At 38.3% G+C, this 18,603-nt stretch overlaps 1 protein-coding gene across 5 annotated transcripts in view; it reads left to right on the top strand.

Annotated features, from left to right (window-relative positions):
• The window catches only part of lrp1bb (low density lipoprotein receptor-related protein 1Bb), a 265,996-nt gene that overhangs the window by 115,436 nt on the left and 131,957 nt on the right, over positions 1–18,603 (top strand). For all 5 annotated transcript variants that reach the window (XR_008301779.1, XM_053233993.1, XM_053233992.1 and 2 more), the window contains 4 exons: positions 3,850–3,969; positions 5,074–5,202; positions 9,304–9,561; positions 11,145–11,307. Coding sequence is in view for 4 of the 5 variants with exons in the window: in XM_053233993.1 (XP_053089968.1) it covers positions 3,850–3,969; positions 5,074–5,202; positions 9,304–9,561; positions 11,145–11,307 (670 nt within the window). In the remaining variant the exon portion in view is untranslated. The remainder of the gene's footprint in view (positions 1–3,849; positions 3,970–5,073; positions 5,203–9,303; positions 9,562–11,144; positions 11,308–18,603) is intronic.

Raw genomic sequence — 18,603 nt, 5'->3', positions numbered from 1 at the left:
ATGATCTTTCCTGGAAGATTACATAGCCAAGGTTAAAATGGAAATAAAAAACATTCCCACATTGTTTCGGTGAAATATGTTTATGGTTTCTTAAAGTAGAGGTCTCAAAGTATGTTATTAGCAGAAAAACTCTAGCTTGGCCAAAAAAAGTATTTTTGTTATTTTTGTCTCTCACACACACACACATTCAGTAAAAGTTATTTATATGATGCAAAACATTTCTAATCTACAATTTAACACTGTATAACAGGTTCGGTTCTGTAGGTGAGACGTTGAGAAGTAAAAAAGTTAAAAATAAATTAAAAAAAAGTTTCAGAAATATGAATATGATGATTCAACACATTTTGGTAACAATGTGGATAATATCTGAATAATGGAATTTGTTCATTAAATTAATCAGCTGCAATTAAGTGGTCAGTGATTTTTTTTCACTGAAAGTGTTTCCTGGATTTAAAAAAAAACCCTAGATACAGATTAAAAAGCGCTCTATACACAGTGTGTTATGCACAATAAGTTATTATTTGGGAATTGTTAATTGGTAGACTTTAGTTATAATTGCAAGTACACAATTATAACTCATTATACATCTACAGCCACAAAAATTCTGAAGTGAACAATAGCTACTGCATTAGACTGAGAGGCTGCTTTGATCAAGACCTGCCACACATTTCAATGTAAGAAAGTCATTTTGAAACTCGTTTTGAGAAATGTCTTGATATGTTCTTTTGTTACCAGCTCTGCATGAAAATAATTGTGGGTTGCTACACTAGTATTGCACAGACCCATGTCAGGAGTTCCATAGTGACAGCTGCCACATGAATTAAAAAATAATTAACAACCAAAAAGCATTTCTCAATAGAAAATTGCCATGTTTACTGAATCAGCGGTACAGCATATGAAGTGGATTGAAATGTGCAGTTGATGGTTTCACATCAGTGTGCAGCCATTTTTTAATTTAATGTGTAAAATAAAGTAGCAGGCTTTTGTAGTTTGTGATGCCTGTTTTATATTGTATATAATCTATCTATCTATCTATCTATCTACAGTGGATATAAAAAATCTACACACCCCTGTTAAAATGGCAAGTTTTTGTGATGAAAAAATGAAACCAAGTTAAATGATGTCAGAACTTTTTCCACCCTCTATGTGAAATTACAATGTATAAAAATTATGTGAAAAACAATCGGAAACATTTTAGGGAAAAAGAGGAAAAGTAAAAAAGTTGTTGCATAAGTGTGCACTTGCTTTTATAATTGGGGATGTGGCTGTGTTCAAAATGAACCAATCACATTCAATCTCATGTTCAAAAGTAATTATCATACAGCTGTCATCAATGAAATTATTCTGATTAACCCCAAATAAAGATCAGCTGTTTCTGCAGAATTTTCTTGACATCCCCCTGGTTTCATCAGACGGCTGAAGCCATTGTCTGCAAAGAGCTGACAAAGCCTGTACAGAGTCTCACTTTTTGAAAGATATTGATCAGGAGATGGATATAAAAGTATTTCCAATCCATTAGATGTACCATGGAACATCATGGATACCATCATCATCAAGTGGAGAAAATGTGGCACCATAGTGATATAACCAAGAACAGGACGTCTCTCAAACATTTACAAAAGGACAAGACAAAATCTTACCAGGGAGGCTGCCAAGAGACCTATGACAACATCAAAGGAGCTGCAGGAATATCTGACAAGTACTGATTACTCTCTGCATGTGACAACAATCTCTCATATTCTTCACATGTCTGTGCTATGGGGTAAGGTGGCTAGACAGAAGCCCTTTCTCACAAAAAACATCCAAGCCCAACTAAATCACCCCAGATCATGTGACAAAATGTTTTATGGTCTGATGAGACCAATTCCAAAAGATATAATGATGCCATAATTCAAAAAGGTGTGTTTGGTGCAAAAAAAAAGCACATCAACAAAAGAAGACCATATCCACAATGAAGCATGGTGGTGGCGGCATCAAGCTTTAGGGCTGCTTTTCTTCAGCCAGAACTGGGGCTTTTATCAAGGTGAAGAGAATCATGAATAGCTACAAATACCAGTCGATCGTAGTAAGCTGAAGATGAAAAGGAATTTCACCTTTCAGCACAACAATGACCCAAAGCATACATCCAAATCAACAAAGGAATGGCTTAACCAAAGAAGATCAGTGTTTTTGAATTGCCTAGCCACAGCACAGAACCTAAATCCAACTAAAAATCTGTGGGGTGACCTGAAGCGGGTTGTGCACTGGAGATGCCCTTACAATTTGATGGATCGAGAATGTTTTTACAAGAAAGAGTGAGAAAATATTGTCAAGTCAAGATGTGCCATGCTGATAGACTCTTAGCCAAAAAGACTGATTGGTGTAATAAAATCAAAAGGTGCTTCAACAATGTATTCGTTTAGGGTGTGCATACTTGTGCAACCAGGTTATTGTAGGTTTTTTATTTTTCCAATTTCCCTAAAAAAAAGTTTCTGATTTTTTTTCCTCTTCTTTACTTTACATTGCAATTGCATACTAAATCCAGGAAAAGATCTGACATGATTTATTTTAGTGTCATTCTTTTACTTCACCAAAACTTTTTACAGGATTGTACTGTAAATGATAAGCAATTACAGCAGTGCAATTGTTTATAGTAAAATATCAGAAAACGCGATGCATATCTAACATTTTTGGCAGGGGCGCTTAAATGTTTTACAGTATAATCTATATGGCCAGAAGTTTGTGGACACCCGACTATCACACCTATATGTGCTTTCTGAACATCCCATTCCAGGTCTCTTCCCCCTTTGCTTTTATAATAACCTCCACTCTTCTGAGAGCGCTTTCCACTCCAGATTTTGGAGTGTGGCTGTGGGGATTTGTCCATTCAGCCACAAGAGCATTAGTGAAGTCAGCCACTGATGTCAGGTGAGGAGGCCTGGGGTTCAGTCAGCATCCCAATTCAACCCAAAGGTGTTGAGTGGGGTTGAGGTCAGGGCTCTGTGCAGGCCACTCGAGTTCTTCCACTTCAGCCTTGGCAAACCATGTCTTCACGGACCTCGCTTTGTGCACAGGGGCATTGTCATGCTGGAACAGGTTTAGGCCCCTTAGTTCCATTGAAGAGAAATTGTAATACTACAGCATACAAAGACATTCTATACAATTGTGTGTTTGGGAAAGAGCCACATATGGGTGTGATTGTCAGATGTCTGCAAAACCGAAGATGAATGAATGAATTATTTTGTTGTTGTTGTTGTTGCTGTTAACATGCAGAATCATGTTGCTAGTCCTGTTTGGAACAATCACTATTAAAGAACAGAGTTTATATTGACTATTTAACTATTTTTAATAATAGTAATTTTCCTTTCTGGATTTGTATTTGCAGCTCTTCATCTGTATTGGTATTATTGATGGGGGATTTATTGTCCTTTACATCTGCTGTCAAAACTCCCTGGTGGCCGTTACACTACCTCCAACAAGAACAATCAGAATTGATCAGCACTGATTTTTAATATCATTTGTAGAAAAAAGCTTTTTAGGAAAAAGCTAAGCAGATGTTGATGCAGATGCAATGCATTTACAGTAGGCGAATAAGAGATCATATATGCTTTTGTGGACTGCTCTTTCTCAGTTTTCAAATGAGCAGTTACAAGTGTTCTTATAATTTCATAGCCATGTTTCTGTCTGCAGCACATTTCTGATTCTCTATGCAGCTCTGCTAATTCCCGCCTCAGGCTCACGGCTGTCAGCACACAGCCGCGCATCTCCGTGCTGATGGCTGAGGAAGTAGGTCGAAGAGAGCAGAATCAAAAAGTAATTTACATCTCTGTTTCTCTCTTCTGTTTCTCTCTTATTCTATATCACCTACAGAACTCTTGTCAGCCTGCCACGAGCTTCGTTGCCGCTATGGCTGCATCATGACCAGGAACGGCACGTTCTGCTTCTGCGCAGACGGTTTCGAGGTGGGCGAGGACGGCCGCAGCTGCAGAGGTAGGTCTCTCACCTTTATTAAATGAAAGATTGCATGGGATATACAAATTTATGACAAACTGAAGGCAAAATCGGTGGCTCTGTTACATTGTGGGGGCATTTTGCTGGCACGGTTTGTGTTCACTTGTGTTTCCCTTAAAGAGAAAAGTCACTGCAAATCAGTATAAAGTTATGCCGACTGATCACATTTATCCTATAATGAGACTTTTCTATCCTGACGGCCATTCCAATATGACGGTGTCCCCATCCACAGTACATGAACACTCACTGAATGATTTGATGAGTATGAAAATGATATAAATGATGTGCAATGGCCTTCAGAGTCACCAGATCTCAACTCAGCTGAACACCTATCGGAGTTTTTGGACTGATGTGTTAGACAGTGCTCTCCACCACCATCATCAAAACACTAAGGGATCTAAGGAAATAGCTTTAAGGAAAATGGTGTTCATCCTTCCAGTACATTTCCAGAGACTTGTAGAATTTTTGTCAAGGCACATTGAGACTGTTCTGATGGCTCATGGTGGCCTAGCACCTTACTAAGACAATTTATATTGTTTTCTCCTTTGATCTGTCACCCATCTGTATATAGCGGCAGGAGATATTTGTCTCTGGGGGGCCTTTTAACACTTTCTGTCTGGCTTTCTATGACACATGGCATTGACTTCAGAAAAATGGAAAGAACTGTTTGACCTGGTTTGGTCTAAATGATGGCTTCTGAGGAAGGTTGTGATGGATATTGATTGTATAGTGCAGATTGTTGGTGGTTATGTTTTTGTTTTTATTCTGCAGACACCAAAGATAGGATTATTTTCTATAATTAAAAAAACTGAAATAAGCAGTGGCTATATTCTTATTACTATGGCGCAACTGTTCCAATAACACTGTTCATAAATAAGGGAAGAATAATCAGTAAATTACTGTTGTTAATATACCATGCTCTTTTCTGAACGCTCTGGAGACTGGTTCACAGAAGGACAGGTGCACTGATGTGAGATGGCCCTTACAAAAGACAAAGCACGGCCACATTAAGCGGGTTTTATGTATTTGGGTCACGTCTGAGCATACCTAATTTGTCATAAGTGACTCTTCCTCTGTGTGCAGATCATGATGAATGTGCAGTGTATGGGATATGCAGCCAAACCTGCACGAACACCTATGGGTCATATCGCTGTAGCTGCACAGATGGCTACAGACTGCAGCCTAACAGACACTCCTGCAAAGCCGAACAGGGTAAGGATATGATGAATTAAAGACTGGAAAGCTGCATGCTTCTTAAAGTTATGTAAAGCACTCCTTTTGTTGCTCTGAGTTCAAACAACATGGTATCACAGTATGTGTCAGTATTACTGGGGTAGAATAAATCACTGCAGAGATTCTGGAAACACAAACATATCACTGATATAAATCAACTGTAACCTACTGATTTATTGATGATCTGATTTGGATGTTCTGTGTTACTGAAAAAGAATTTATAATATGTTTGTGTATGTTTAAATAAGGAATAAAACATGACAGAGCATGCTATTGTAGGAAAATAATCAATGGTGGGGTGGGGTGTGAGGTCGGTTGATGTGAAGCATAGTATATTAATAGTGATTTATTCATCATACCACAGCAATTTGCTAACTTTAACATTTTTTTTAAAGAACAACAAGCTTTTTATCTATTTAGAGTTACATGTAATGTTATGGATTGTCTGCAAAACAGCAACCTGTTTTCAATTGTTACAGCAGTATAAACAGCCATTAACTCACCAGCTTTTCTTTTTTCTAGCTCATGGAGTTATTAAGACAAAAACCAAGGTTGTGATGTTACTGAGAAACCACAAAACACAAAGTCCTCTGTACTGTAGACTCTCCCATGGTGCAGAACTTGAAGTCACAGCTTTACCTTTGACTCTTACAAAGCCCTGACACTGGAAACTCCTTCCACAAATGTTAAATAAACATCTCCTAGAATGAAAATAAACAATATAAACAGCTCCTAGAGTGAGCATGTTAATTTGAACCTGTTAGTTGAATTACAGCCGGCATTACTATCAGAGCTGCTGTTATAGAAATTTAATCACTTTCTTACCAAACAGAAAAGAATTCAGCAGCACTGTGTTGGAAAAACTACACATTTCTGGTACATAAATGACAAGTAAATCTTTGAAACTTTGATCCCCTACTCCCTTTGAAAACTGATTGAACCATAATCAGCAAACAGTATACAGTATGCTACATGAGACATTTGATTGAAGAAGAAATTAAGTGTAGAAATCAGTGCAGTGTAATCCCACATTCTCAAAAGTAGCTTTGTTTCACAGAGGTTACTGACAATGGGCCTCGTTTATCATGCTGGATAGGAACGGATTTATTCGTAAATTGTTCATACGAGTGTTTACACAAGAAATTTAGTATTCATGAAAATCATGTAAATTCGGAAAAATGTTTGTATTCTACTCCTGCTCCTGAGTGTGTATATTTACATGTAAGAAAACTAACTGCTGTAAACATCGACATGATCGACTTCAAATCATAAAATTTGCATGAATTACTGCACTTTAATATTTGGAAAATATTGTCAAGTTAAATTGCCTATTTTTATTACGTTTACAGCATTTAGCAGACGCCCTTATCCAGAGCAACTTTAGAAGAGCTTTGGAGTCTCTGTCAAGAACACATCCTCATGCGATTTCACTAGGCCAGGAAATAAGAATTTTGTGAAAATAAATCATTTTATATTATTGGCATTAATTAAAAAGTATTAAAAAAAATTAAGAAAGCGAGTCAACACAAACCCATAAATTAATAAATTAGACCAAAACCATAAACAAATGCCTCAGCTCTCAGAAGAATTAATGCTCACTTATTATTAGTAATATTATATATAATAAATATATTTAATTATATGGGTGATCATTCACACGCAAGTACAAAGAAAATCAGCCTTTTCCGAAAGTTTTGTAAATCCAGTGGAAAATTTTAGTTTATGTTTGGATTTCACAAAAACATTTATACACAACGTTACTACAGGATTGATAAATGGGGCTCAGTGTGTGAGTTGTACAATTGTCTGAGCCCCGATTCTTCCATTAATTTTACTGTGCTGAGAGACATGTAATGGAGCCTTTGCCTGCAGATAAACCAGCCCTGGAGTGGAAAGGCATTTTAGTAATAGAAAAACCTGAAGGAGAGCTATTCTTGATCTGCATCAGGACTGCCCATAGATTAAATGCCTAATGGCACCAGGGTGGGAGTGCAGCTGCTCATGGGTCCGAAATCCAATCACTTTTATCATTAAATCTGCTGCTCTGTAATGAGGCTTTCAAAGGGAAACTGAGAACTACAATTCTACACAGATGCATTCACAGGTCAGATCGGCTAAAAACTTGGTAGTGTTTAATCAGGAGAGGAAACATATTTCAGGGCGGTGATGGATTGTTAGATTGTAGCTGCTGGTAGAATTTCTGTCTGCTTAGGTGAATGAAGTTGAGTGGCCAATTTTATCTCTCCCAGGCTAACATCATTAGTGCTAGGCTTTTGTAAAGGTTAGGGAGAGTAAGTTAATTACTGTGATTATGAAGCTGCCTGTTGTCATTTCGAGGTTTCAGAATCATTTTTCATTGGTCCCACAAAGAATGCGTCTCGGTTTTAGAGCCCACATGGCAGGGCCTGATGTAAATCCTTTAATAAATGCATAACGGGAATCACAATACAAATTATGGATTATAAGTCACAATATAGTATAGTCCGCAATATGTAAAACCACAAAGGTTGGGTTCTCTATAGGAGATTGTGACCTGGAAAAATGAAGTGCCCTTGTGTATTTATTGGTCTGAAACCAGATTGCACAAGTGTTGAAAGCAAAGAAATTGAATGGGGATTAAGGTACAGTACGCTCAGTGGGAAATAGCTGCAAGGCACAGCACACCTTGCAGTAGATGCAGCATCAGGCTGCTTTTAATCAACGTGACTGCTTTCCTAGGAGGAATAAACTGAATATCATTACCCATAAACTTAACTGAACTTACAGCTCACCTACATTAATATTCATTTAGCAGAAAGAGGTTGTAGCATAAGGATAACTATGGAGTTTCCATTAGTTGTAAAAGCTCATGCATATAAATTTTGGTGCATTCCCACTTCCTGGCCATCAGGTGGGGACGGGCAGAGTATGAAAAATCCATTTGTCAAGTAAATGTTTAATAAGATTAAAAAAAAAAAACTCTGCATAAAAATGTAAAAAGGAAACTTCATCAATTTGTTATGGTTGCCACAAGATACTGTTGGCATTTAAGTACTGCTGATTTATTTTTGCAGGTGATTACCATATAGTTTAATCAACACTGGTTCCATTTTCTCTCATATTTTAATTTCATGGTATGTGTTTTAGTTGCAACTATAACTCTTTCTCATACTTTTTTAGGACAAATCCTTGAGTCATGGCATTTTTTAGATACAATATCCCATGTTTTTTTCTTTTTTACAAAATAAAAGTTTCTCTAGTTTCCTGTGCAGCCATAATAATTAGAGCCAAAGTGGAAATGATGTGGCAGCCACTTATTGTATTCCCAGAAAAAAAACTCCACAAGTAATTACTAGCCTCTGCTTTGTGATGTGGGAGGCAGCATTCAGTTTTAGTAGCTGAAAAAGGACAGTTGATTTATAGAGTTTATTAGAGTAGTGGCTATGAAGGTATACATTTTTACTGAAAAATAAAATACTTTATTGAACTTTTGGCTGGGTCCATAAATAAATCTTTGACCATAAATATAAAAGGCTTTGTGAGAACTGTAGGTAACATGGAGATAAATTCATGGAGTAATTGCAATGTTCTTCAGTATAAAGGTTAAATTATATTACACATAATTTCTAGGGAAACATAATTTTTCCTTTGTTTGAACATCAGATGAAAGACCTTTGTTGAGAACATGTGCCTGTAGTAAGCTTCAGTCAGTCCTAAGACTGCCAGCTAAATTAATGCTTTTTTAGTAGTGGTTACAATTTTAATAAATTTGTCATTCTAATACTCTCAATGATTTGAACATGTCTTGATGGTCACTATCAAATCTTAGCCAGACTCTAATGTTGAAATCCCTGTATGGATTTTGCTTACATCTGAAATGAAAAGAAGAGTCCAACACCAAGCAGATCATCAGTGTACATCAGTTAGCACATAATGGCATATAATGACTTCATTATTCCTAGCAAAGTGTTGTTCCTATCCTCTATTCTCATTCTCACAGCTCAAAACTGCATTATCTCATCACGCTGAATGCTTCAGATGGCTGGGAAATGCCTGACTGCATGCTGACTTGTTACTATTTTGCCCTTATTTTTATTTTAGATCCCAGTGAGAGTCCTGCTGCTCTGATGATTGCGAGCTTGGATAATATCGTGATCACAGCTCTTAATGGATCTGGTGTGCAGATCTTGAAATTCCTGGACGCAAATGGAACCCATTCCTTGGACTTTAACCACAATGAGGATTCAGTGTGCTGGGTCACATCCTCTAGATCAGCTGGACAGCTCTGGTGTGCCAAGATGAGGAAACCGAGTGGTTTTTCCAAAGAGAGGGAAATAAAATCAGTGCAGAGTTTTCACAGTAAGACATTATTTCAGTTTGTATTTGAATCCAATAATGCTGCGTTATGCTTAATAGCAATGTCTGATGACAAACACAATTGTAAGTAAGAAACAAAAGAGAGCTGGAGCAGAAATAGAAATAGATGTTGAAAGTTAAGAGACATGGTAATGGGCATTCAATCATATATTATAGGTATGCGTATGTATATAGGTCAGTAAATTGTTCAGAGCACTTCATTTCTAATTTCCTACTATGTATCTAACTGCCACACGTTCATCACATTTTATTCAACCAATGGTTTCTTTTGTTATCCTCTTTTCTAATCATATTTAAAATAGGTTGTAGTCTGACTTATAGACTGCATATTCAACTAGTCCATAAGCTATACTTTATACCTTTATTAGAATTAATAAGTTTTGAAATAATAAACTGATTTGATTTAAACTGCTATATCAGGGGTGGACAAATCAAATAAAAATCTATTAGTTAACCCACAAACTCCAGTGTGCTGCCTGTTCCTACGTTTTAGTTGCATGGAAAAATTATTCACTAGGCTAAAAAAGTGTTAAGTTTGTAATTAAGACATCGTGTTTGCGCCCTCCACAAAACGTCTGCAAGTCATTGGCCAACGTTTCTGCTATGAGATTTGGTGTTCTTTCTTTGCATTGCATTTAAAAGTTATTTTTCAAGCGTAGCTAGCATCTTTATTTTCTCTTGATATGTTTGCTGCGAGACGATTATGTGTAGTACGCAGAAGAGTTAGATGACAGTCTTGTGCTACCCTTTATTTTGCTTAGGTGAATATACTTGTATTGCCATCCATGCACGCTAGTTAATCTACATAGTAAACACTATTCTACTGACAGCAGATTGCACCTCAGACGATGTGTGTAGTGCAGCAAGGGGGTGGGATTTGTATTGTGCACTACACTTAAAGCACCAAGGTGCATCACAACACTGTGAAGGACATTATGTATAAACATAGCTACCAAAGGAAAGCTTGTGATTTGTGAAACTCAGTATGTTTTTTTTCTTTTTTCTGTATGTTGAACCTACTTGTTTGGCGGGCAACTACGAATAAAAAACTAATAGCCAAGACAAGAAATCTGCTTGTCTACCCCTTCATATAAGTTGCCATTCCTGTACAAACTTGTATTTCCTGTTAAAACAATTGGTGCAACTACCACAAAAAATTCTAACTGAAATATTAATGTCTTGGAATTTTGGACTATAAGCTCTGTTTGAATCTGTTTGCTTCATTGTCATATTTCTGTCCTGGATTGCCACCTTCTTCCAGGCCAGTTTATTTGAACCTAGACAGAGTTGTGGGCTGTGCATTAGAAGTTTTTGTCTATTCATGATTAAATTTGTTCTGCTGGCACATGGTGATAGGTTCTGACAAGCTGCCATTATGTCTGATAACTGATGAAACCATGCGTCTGTCTTGATAATTGATTCATTCTGAAGATTTGTAAAAACAACATTACACTTGTCTCTTTGAGATTCATTGCTAATTCTAATTATGCCTCTCAATGTGAGGCAAGTCCTAAACGTTAGCACTATTTTACTCCATCTCATCCCTCTTCTTTTTTTCCATTCAGGTGTTGAACAAATGGTGATCGATTGGCTCACAGGAAACTTTTACTTTGTGGACCGAGCGAACGGCAGGATATTTGTTTGTAGCTGGAATGGAGAGACGTGCGTTACTATAATAGACCTGGACCTGTTGAATCCAAAAGGAATAGCTGTGGATCCTCTCACGGGGTAAGTTAAATATGCATGAGGTGTGCCAAATAAAACAAGGACATACCATTCTTAGCTTAGACATTACTAATTATTTGCTGTTTAAATATTAAAATTCCCACAAAACCCCTTGTTCCAAGGCTTTAAACATTTATACAAATGTGCCTTGAATGCTGCAGTCCCTGTGCTAAATATTTCCTCTTCTCTGCGAACGTGCCTGCTTGTGTAATTTCGTAACAATTCCTCCTGTCAGGAGTTTCATTAGTATTCCATGATATATGTAGCATCTCTCAGTATAAAACACCCCTGCAGAATGCTACTTTGCAGAATTTTCTCTTTTTGTTTTGTTCTGACACCAGAAATACGGTGCTAAAGTGAGCCTGTGGAGTTGTCAGGTTGAGTGGTAACTTTGGAAAATATTTGGGGAGACAGGACTGAAGGAGCACAAAGGCTCCTTGGAGGAAGAAATGGCAGTGTGATTATTCCAGTTATCAGCGGCTAAAAGGGAGCTCAGTTGTAATATGCCCAGCGAGATGAAACTAGGAGCTAAACAGAATTGGGGTACCACTATATTCATGAGAGGACAAGGACAGAGAGAGCTTCGAGACTCAGTGCAGGCTTTTAATGACGCTCCCCTAAGTACTGCAGAGTCTTAGCACCAGTGTTTGAGGGTATAGCGAAGACCGCAGTGTGAGCTGAGAACAAAATTAAACTAGTGCAGCTTTAATTATTTGTTGTCATTGTTCGCTCCAAAATAGTTTTCCTTTTTCTGTGGCCTTCAACAAGGAGAACAGGTCAGTGAAAAGTCTGTAAAAAAAAAATTGGACTGTGTGTTTATAGATAGGAACACATGAATATTTCATCCTTAAATTCTGTAATATGACAGTGACACTTTTGTTAAGCAAAATCATTCTGCTGTTTGTTCTAACAGTTGTATTAGCACCAACGTGTCATAGCAACAACAAGGGCTGTAGATTTGATGCAGCATTAATGAAGGAACATATTTGTCTCAGGTTATCAGCATGTCACCAGATAATGGAAAATTCAGAGATTATAAAACAAACCACATGGCGCTGATACACATGCACTCTTTTTCCAGGTTGTTTTCTTATCTGTATTCCTTATCTGTTGTGCTAGGTAGCTAGTTAGTAAGGTAGTTTATAGTAATAAATATAAATTTGTAGTGCTTTCAAGTTCAAGTAACATTTCTGCAGTTAAATGACAGCATAAATAGTACATCAAGTACATCACCAGCCAGAACCAAACATCTTTTATAATAATTCCTATTTAATATACTAGATCTTCACCAAAGAAAACTGCAAAAATCTTGCTAACTACATCTTGGTAATGTGCTAATGTTATGTGATACAGTGTGTGTGTGTGTGTGTGTGTATATATATACCCAATATACCCACTGACAGGTGAAGTGAATAATATTGATTATCTTGTTACAATGGCACTTGTTAAGGGATGGGATATATTAGGCAGCAAGTGAAGAGTCAGTTCTCGAAGTTGATGGAATGGAAAAATGGGCAAGTGTAAGGATCTGAGTGAGTTTGACAAGGGCCAAATTGTGATGGCTAGATGACTGGGTCAGAGCATCTCCAAAACAGCAGGTCTTGTGGGGTGTTCCAGGTATGAAATGGGTAGTACCTTCCAAAAGTGGTCCAAGGAAGGACAACCGGTGAACCGGAGACGGGGTCTAAAGTTTCTGTAGCACAAATTGCTTGCTATGATAGAAAGGTGTCAGAACACACAGTGCATCGCAGCTTGCTGCGTATGGGGCTATGTAGCCGCAGACCGGTCAAAGTGCCCATGCTGACCCCTATCCACTGCCGAAAGCACCTACAATGGGCATGTGAGCATCAGAACTGGACCATAGAACAATGGAAGAAAGTGTCCTGGTCTGATGAATCACATTTTCTTTTATATCATGTGGACAGCCGGGTGTGTGTGCGTCGCTTACCTGGGGAAGAGATGGCACCAGAATGCACTATGGGAAGAAGGCAAGCCGGCAGAGGCAGTGTGATGCTCTGGGCAATGTTCTGCTCAGAGACCTTGGGTCCTGGAATTCATGTGGATGTGACTTTGACACGTACCACCCACCTAAACATTGTTGCAGACCAGGTACACCCCTTCATGGCAACGGTATTCTGTAATGACAGTGGCCTCTTTCAGCAGGATAATGTGCCCTGCTACACTGCAGAAATTGTACAGGAATGGTTTGATAAAGAGTTCTCCAGATCTCAATCTGATGGAGCATCTGTGGGATGTACTGGACAAACAAGGCCGATCCATGGAGGCCCCACCTCGCAACTTACAGGACTTAACGTCTGCTAACGTCTTGGTGCCAGATACCACAGCACACCTTCAGAGGTCTTGTGGAGTCCATGACTCGAGGGGTCAAAGCTGTTTTGGTGGCACATGGGGGACCTATACAATATTAGGCATGTGGTTTTAATGTGTGTGTGTATATATATATATATATATATACATACACACACACACAAACACACTTACTGTATCGCATAACATTACAAAGATGTAGTTTTGTTTGGTGAAGATCTGCACTCTGCTTTCAGAACCTCTAGTCCTCTAGTCATAAGTGCTGGCTGCTCACTGGCCGTAAATATACATGCATAACCATTTTCGTAAAGTAATACATATTTTCCAGATAAACAGTAATAAAAACACTTTTTGCACTTTTTATTTACTACACTGGTTATACTGAGCTCTGCTGACAGTCTTCCACTGAATCAGTGCTTTTTGAAAGAAAGAATATCTTCTTGTATTTTTTTCCTTCCCTTATTCCACTGAATATTTCCCTTATGCAGCAACTGGCTAGTAGCTCACAAGTGCTGTATTACTAATGAATAGTTACTTGCAGTGACAGTTCCCAATGATCATATGACATACTTGTGTATTCTGGGTATTGAAAAGACAGAATGATGCAGGATGTGATTGCAACAATAAAAAAAAGATAATTCAAAATGCTGAGGCTGAGAGATATAATAATGCAGTTCTGTTACAGTATACTATATAACATGGCAAATACAGTAACACAATAAAAAAGTTTTATGCCAAAACAACATTAAATCACTCGGAAAAATTAATCCCAGCCATACATAAAAAATGCTAAGCATTTGTCTTCAGGATACCTTTACTGACCAGCCAGCATGCTGTTTTTTTCTGGGTTGTCATATCCCTTCACTAACCCTCTGATGTTGTGTTTCTCCTGATTATCCAAGTGCCTATGCTGGTTCTCTGGATTGTGAGTTTCTTAACTGGTCTCCATCCTACAGATGACACTGTGCCACAGCGACAATGCCCATCTCCTTTCCTTCTGCCAATTATGGACATATTGCCTGTGTGCCCCGCCTCCATCTTGTCCTTGTCATTGCATGTTAAGTGGGAGGTTATGTTATGAATCATCTCTGTTCTGAGCTGGGAACCTTTTCAAAAGCCTGTTTTCATCATGTGTTTCCGTTTCAGTTTCTCCGTGTACTTTTCATTTTGTTATGCCATGTGTCTTTGTTTTGGTTTTGGTCTATTCTCTGCTTCACATTCTGTCTTTGCTCTGTTCCTCAGTTGTGTTCTTCCGTTCAGTGTTACCCTTTAATTAGTTTTTCTGTGAATAACCTGGTGTTTTTTTGTAGCATCACAAAGTCTTACAGTGCACTCTAGGGTATGTTTTGACAATGATTATGGATCTTCAGTGTTTAACTGTCTGCATCTGACCTTTGAAATATGTGGCTTGTGAAAATGTGTTTTGGATAGCCTCACTCGTGTCCTGCCTCAAATTACTACTGCACATTACAGAGTTTTTTCAGTAGCCTCTGCATTGTGGTTGTGAACTAAATTTTTTTTTTAAACAAGTTCCTGGAGCTGTTTAATTACAGTAACGAAGAGCAGCAGAGGAAAGTGAAGCACCTTCATGTTCTCAAGTGGTATGTTTTGTATGGTAAAGTGAAATCTAATGAAAATACAATTAGCATATTTTTTCTGGCAACTTTTCTCTTAGTACTCTCTTGGCTGTTTCCAGCAGCCCTATTTTCAGGATATCTCTATGGTTCTTTAACAGAAAGGGGACTGGTGTGTGTAGCTGTTTGGTTCATTGAGTTCTGCTAGCTCTAGGCCTTTTTAAGTGCATGTCCCGAGTGTTAATACAGACCATTAAACTGAGGAGGATCTTGCCTTTCCGACACTATTGCACCAAAAGTTCATTTTCATAATGTGAAAGTGAATTGAACAGCGTCATTAATCATATAATCAAGTAAAGCACATTTGTCAAATATATCATAGTCTGCCTGGTGTTCTGTTTTTTTGTAACCTGGTGTTCAAGCTAGTTAGTAATGGTAAGATTCTGAATTACTGCTATTGGCTTAGTATTTTATAGCTTGTTCGTTATCTAGCTAATGATTGGAAACCACAGTGTTCATATCTAACCTATTAACATATCACAAAGATAATTGGCTAGCTACGAAGATGCAAGCTTCTCTGCAAGATAGACTTCTCTGCAGTTGTACTCTGTTTAGCAATTGGGCTTCCATCTCAGTGTGACCAAATTACCAGCTCCTTTTTTTGTCATAAAAAGAAATAATCTCAAACATATTTCCATGAAAATGTCCGTCATCCCTACTTCTCTGCAATGTGGTCTACTCATTTTCATAGCAATATAAGGCCATTTTGGGATCTTGGAACTATTAGCAGTGTTTTAATACTGTTTTAGAATGTAGGCTATAACATTATAACAATTATTGATGTACATCTAGAAAATGATAGCTTGATTTTAAGAGCTGTGTATAGGAAAGTGGATATTCTTGATAGACATTAAAGTGGATATTAAAAGAAAAAACAAAGGCGGCTACCAAAGCTAACTGCTGACTAACAGACATTTACATTTACATTTATGGTATTTGGCAGACGTTCTTATCCAGAGCGACTTACAAAAGTGCTTTGAAGTCTCTATCAATAAATACGTTCTGATACTGGTTCGCAAGGTCACAGACTAAGAATACCATCAGTCCAAAAACTCTGTTGGGAGGTAATAGTAACAATAGTAACTGTTGGGAGGTAGTAACAAGCACTCAGACAATACAGGACATTTTTTTGTGCTAATTTAAGTACCTTAGGAAGAGGTAAGTCTGTAGACATTGCTGGAAGACTGCCAGTGAGTCAGCTGTTCAGACATCTCGGGGAACCTTGGTGCCAGAACAGAGAAGAATCTCGATGCATGCCTTCCTTGTACCCTGAGAGATGGTGGGACCAGTCGAGCAGTGCTAGAGGATCGGCGGGAGTGTGGTGCCGTGGGGGATGTGATAAATGCTTTAAGATATGTGGGTGCTGGTCCATTTTTGGCTTTGTAGGCAAGCATCAGTGTTTTAAATCTGAGGCAGGCAGCTACAGGAAGCCAGTGGAGGGAGTGTAGCAATGGGGTGGTGTAGGAGAACTTAGCAAGATTGAAGACAAGTCGTGCATCTCCATTCTGGATCAGTTGCAGAGGACGAATGGCGCTCAGAGGCAGACCTGTCAGGAGTGAGTTGCAGTAGTCCAGTCTCAAAATGACAAGGGACTGAACAATCCCCTGTGTGACCTGTGTGGAAACAAATGGACGAATTCTTCTGATGTTATAAAGGAGAAACTGGCATGAGCGTGTCAGATTAGCAATGTGAGAGGAATAGGACAGTTAATTGTCCATGGTAATCCCAAGGTTGTGTGCAGTAACCAAAGGCAAGATCAGAGAGTTCTCCAGGGAGATCGCAAGATCCTGAGATGGGGATGAGTCACCTGGGATGAACAGGAATTCAGTTTTGCCGCTATTAAGTTTCAGCTGATGAGTTGTCATCCAGGATGAGATGTCTGCCAGACAAGCTGATATCCAAGCAGAAACATGCGTGTCTGAGGGAGGACTAAAGTTATCTTCCACTAGCACCATAATAAAGACAATACAATTCATGGTAGCATTATTGGCACTACCCTAGGTTAGTGGCCTTAAGTAACTTGCCTGGTTTGCCCACATTGTGTCATGTCTACACAGGGACCAGCATCAAACTCCATATCCCAGACTGCACCACAAACTATAAACATGAACTCCCTGGACTACAACAACCTCACACCACATTCAGTGTCATGTTCACAGTCACCTGAGTTCTGATCACACACACCTGGACTCAAACACCACTGTACCTACTTAAGCACACTCCAAGCGCACACACACACACATGTACACCAAGCCTGATGTACTAAGCCTTTTGATTCTGATTACTGTTTCTAGTTTTGAATCTGGTTTTTATCTCATTTTATGATTTTTGCCTTGAACTCTGATACCCTGTTTGTGCGTCTCCTGACATCACACCTGTCTTTCAACCCTGACTACGTCTAGTGTTTTTGGATCTGATTTTGCGTTTGTCAGTCTTTTTTAAAATAAAGCATTTTCCACAACTGTCGCTGCCGCTGCCGCCTGCTTGCAGCTCCTTCATCATTTGAGAAAGCTTGCACAAATGCAAAACCTTTTAGATAACAGCAATGTAAAAATCCAGCTAAAATTGGTGCGACATACAAATTCTTGTATATTCATGTTTAATGCTTAATGCATATACCTCAGCTTAATTATTCTCTTTGACCTGTAGAAAATCTAGCTACGAGTATTTGCACATTTTCAGTGTGCTAAGCTAAGCAGTTCTGTTTCAAACTGCATACAAAACACACAGTCTTGGTGGCTATGGAAAACAAAGGGATTTATTTCAGAAAGGTTAAAGTATCCCCTTAAAGGTTAGTAATTCCTCTTCCCCGATTCTCTTTGGAAAGACTTTAAGGTCCTTTCTGAAAACAGGCACTGGTCTGTTTGTCATGCTTCTTATTCTCTCCATGCCTTATCCTGAATGAGAAAATCCTGTGCTGCAAAGGGGTTTTTGCATACCCTGTTATACCTCTATCGAACAGGCACAGTAGCACTCCTTCTCTTTTCACAGGGGATTAGCTTTTGTATCTTTGTAATGCCTATGGTAATGAGCATAATATGTTAGCAAAAGAAATACTTACTTTCTGACATTATTAGGTTTAGAGGGTTTATGTGAACGTAATTTGTAAGTATTTTCATTTCTGATTATTCTCTCTCACATTTAGCCATGGTCTCTAGGTGGCTTCTTCTGCATTCTCAGTGTTAGGAGACATGAGAATAGCGAAAGGGTTCTATGTAGAGGTTTAATCTGTAGGGCTCATAACAGTAAAGACATTTAAGCACACTTATACCACAGTGCTGTTTAATTCTTAAATCTGATTGTTCAGAAGGTGTTAATTACTCTTCTTACACAGCTT

Source organism: Pangasianodon hypophthalmus, chromosome 5 (genome assembly GCF_027358585.1).
Source record: "Pangasianodon hypophthalmus isolate fPanHyp1 chromosome 5, fPanHyp1.pri, whole genome shotgun sequence".
In the NCBI taxonomy this organism is placed as follows: Eukaryota; Metazoa; Chordata; class Actinopteri; order Siluriformes; family Pangasiidae; genus Pangasianodon; species Pangasianodon hypophthalmus.
This window is presented reverse-complemented; position numbering and strand designations above follow the sequence as displayed.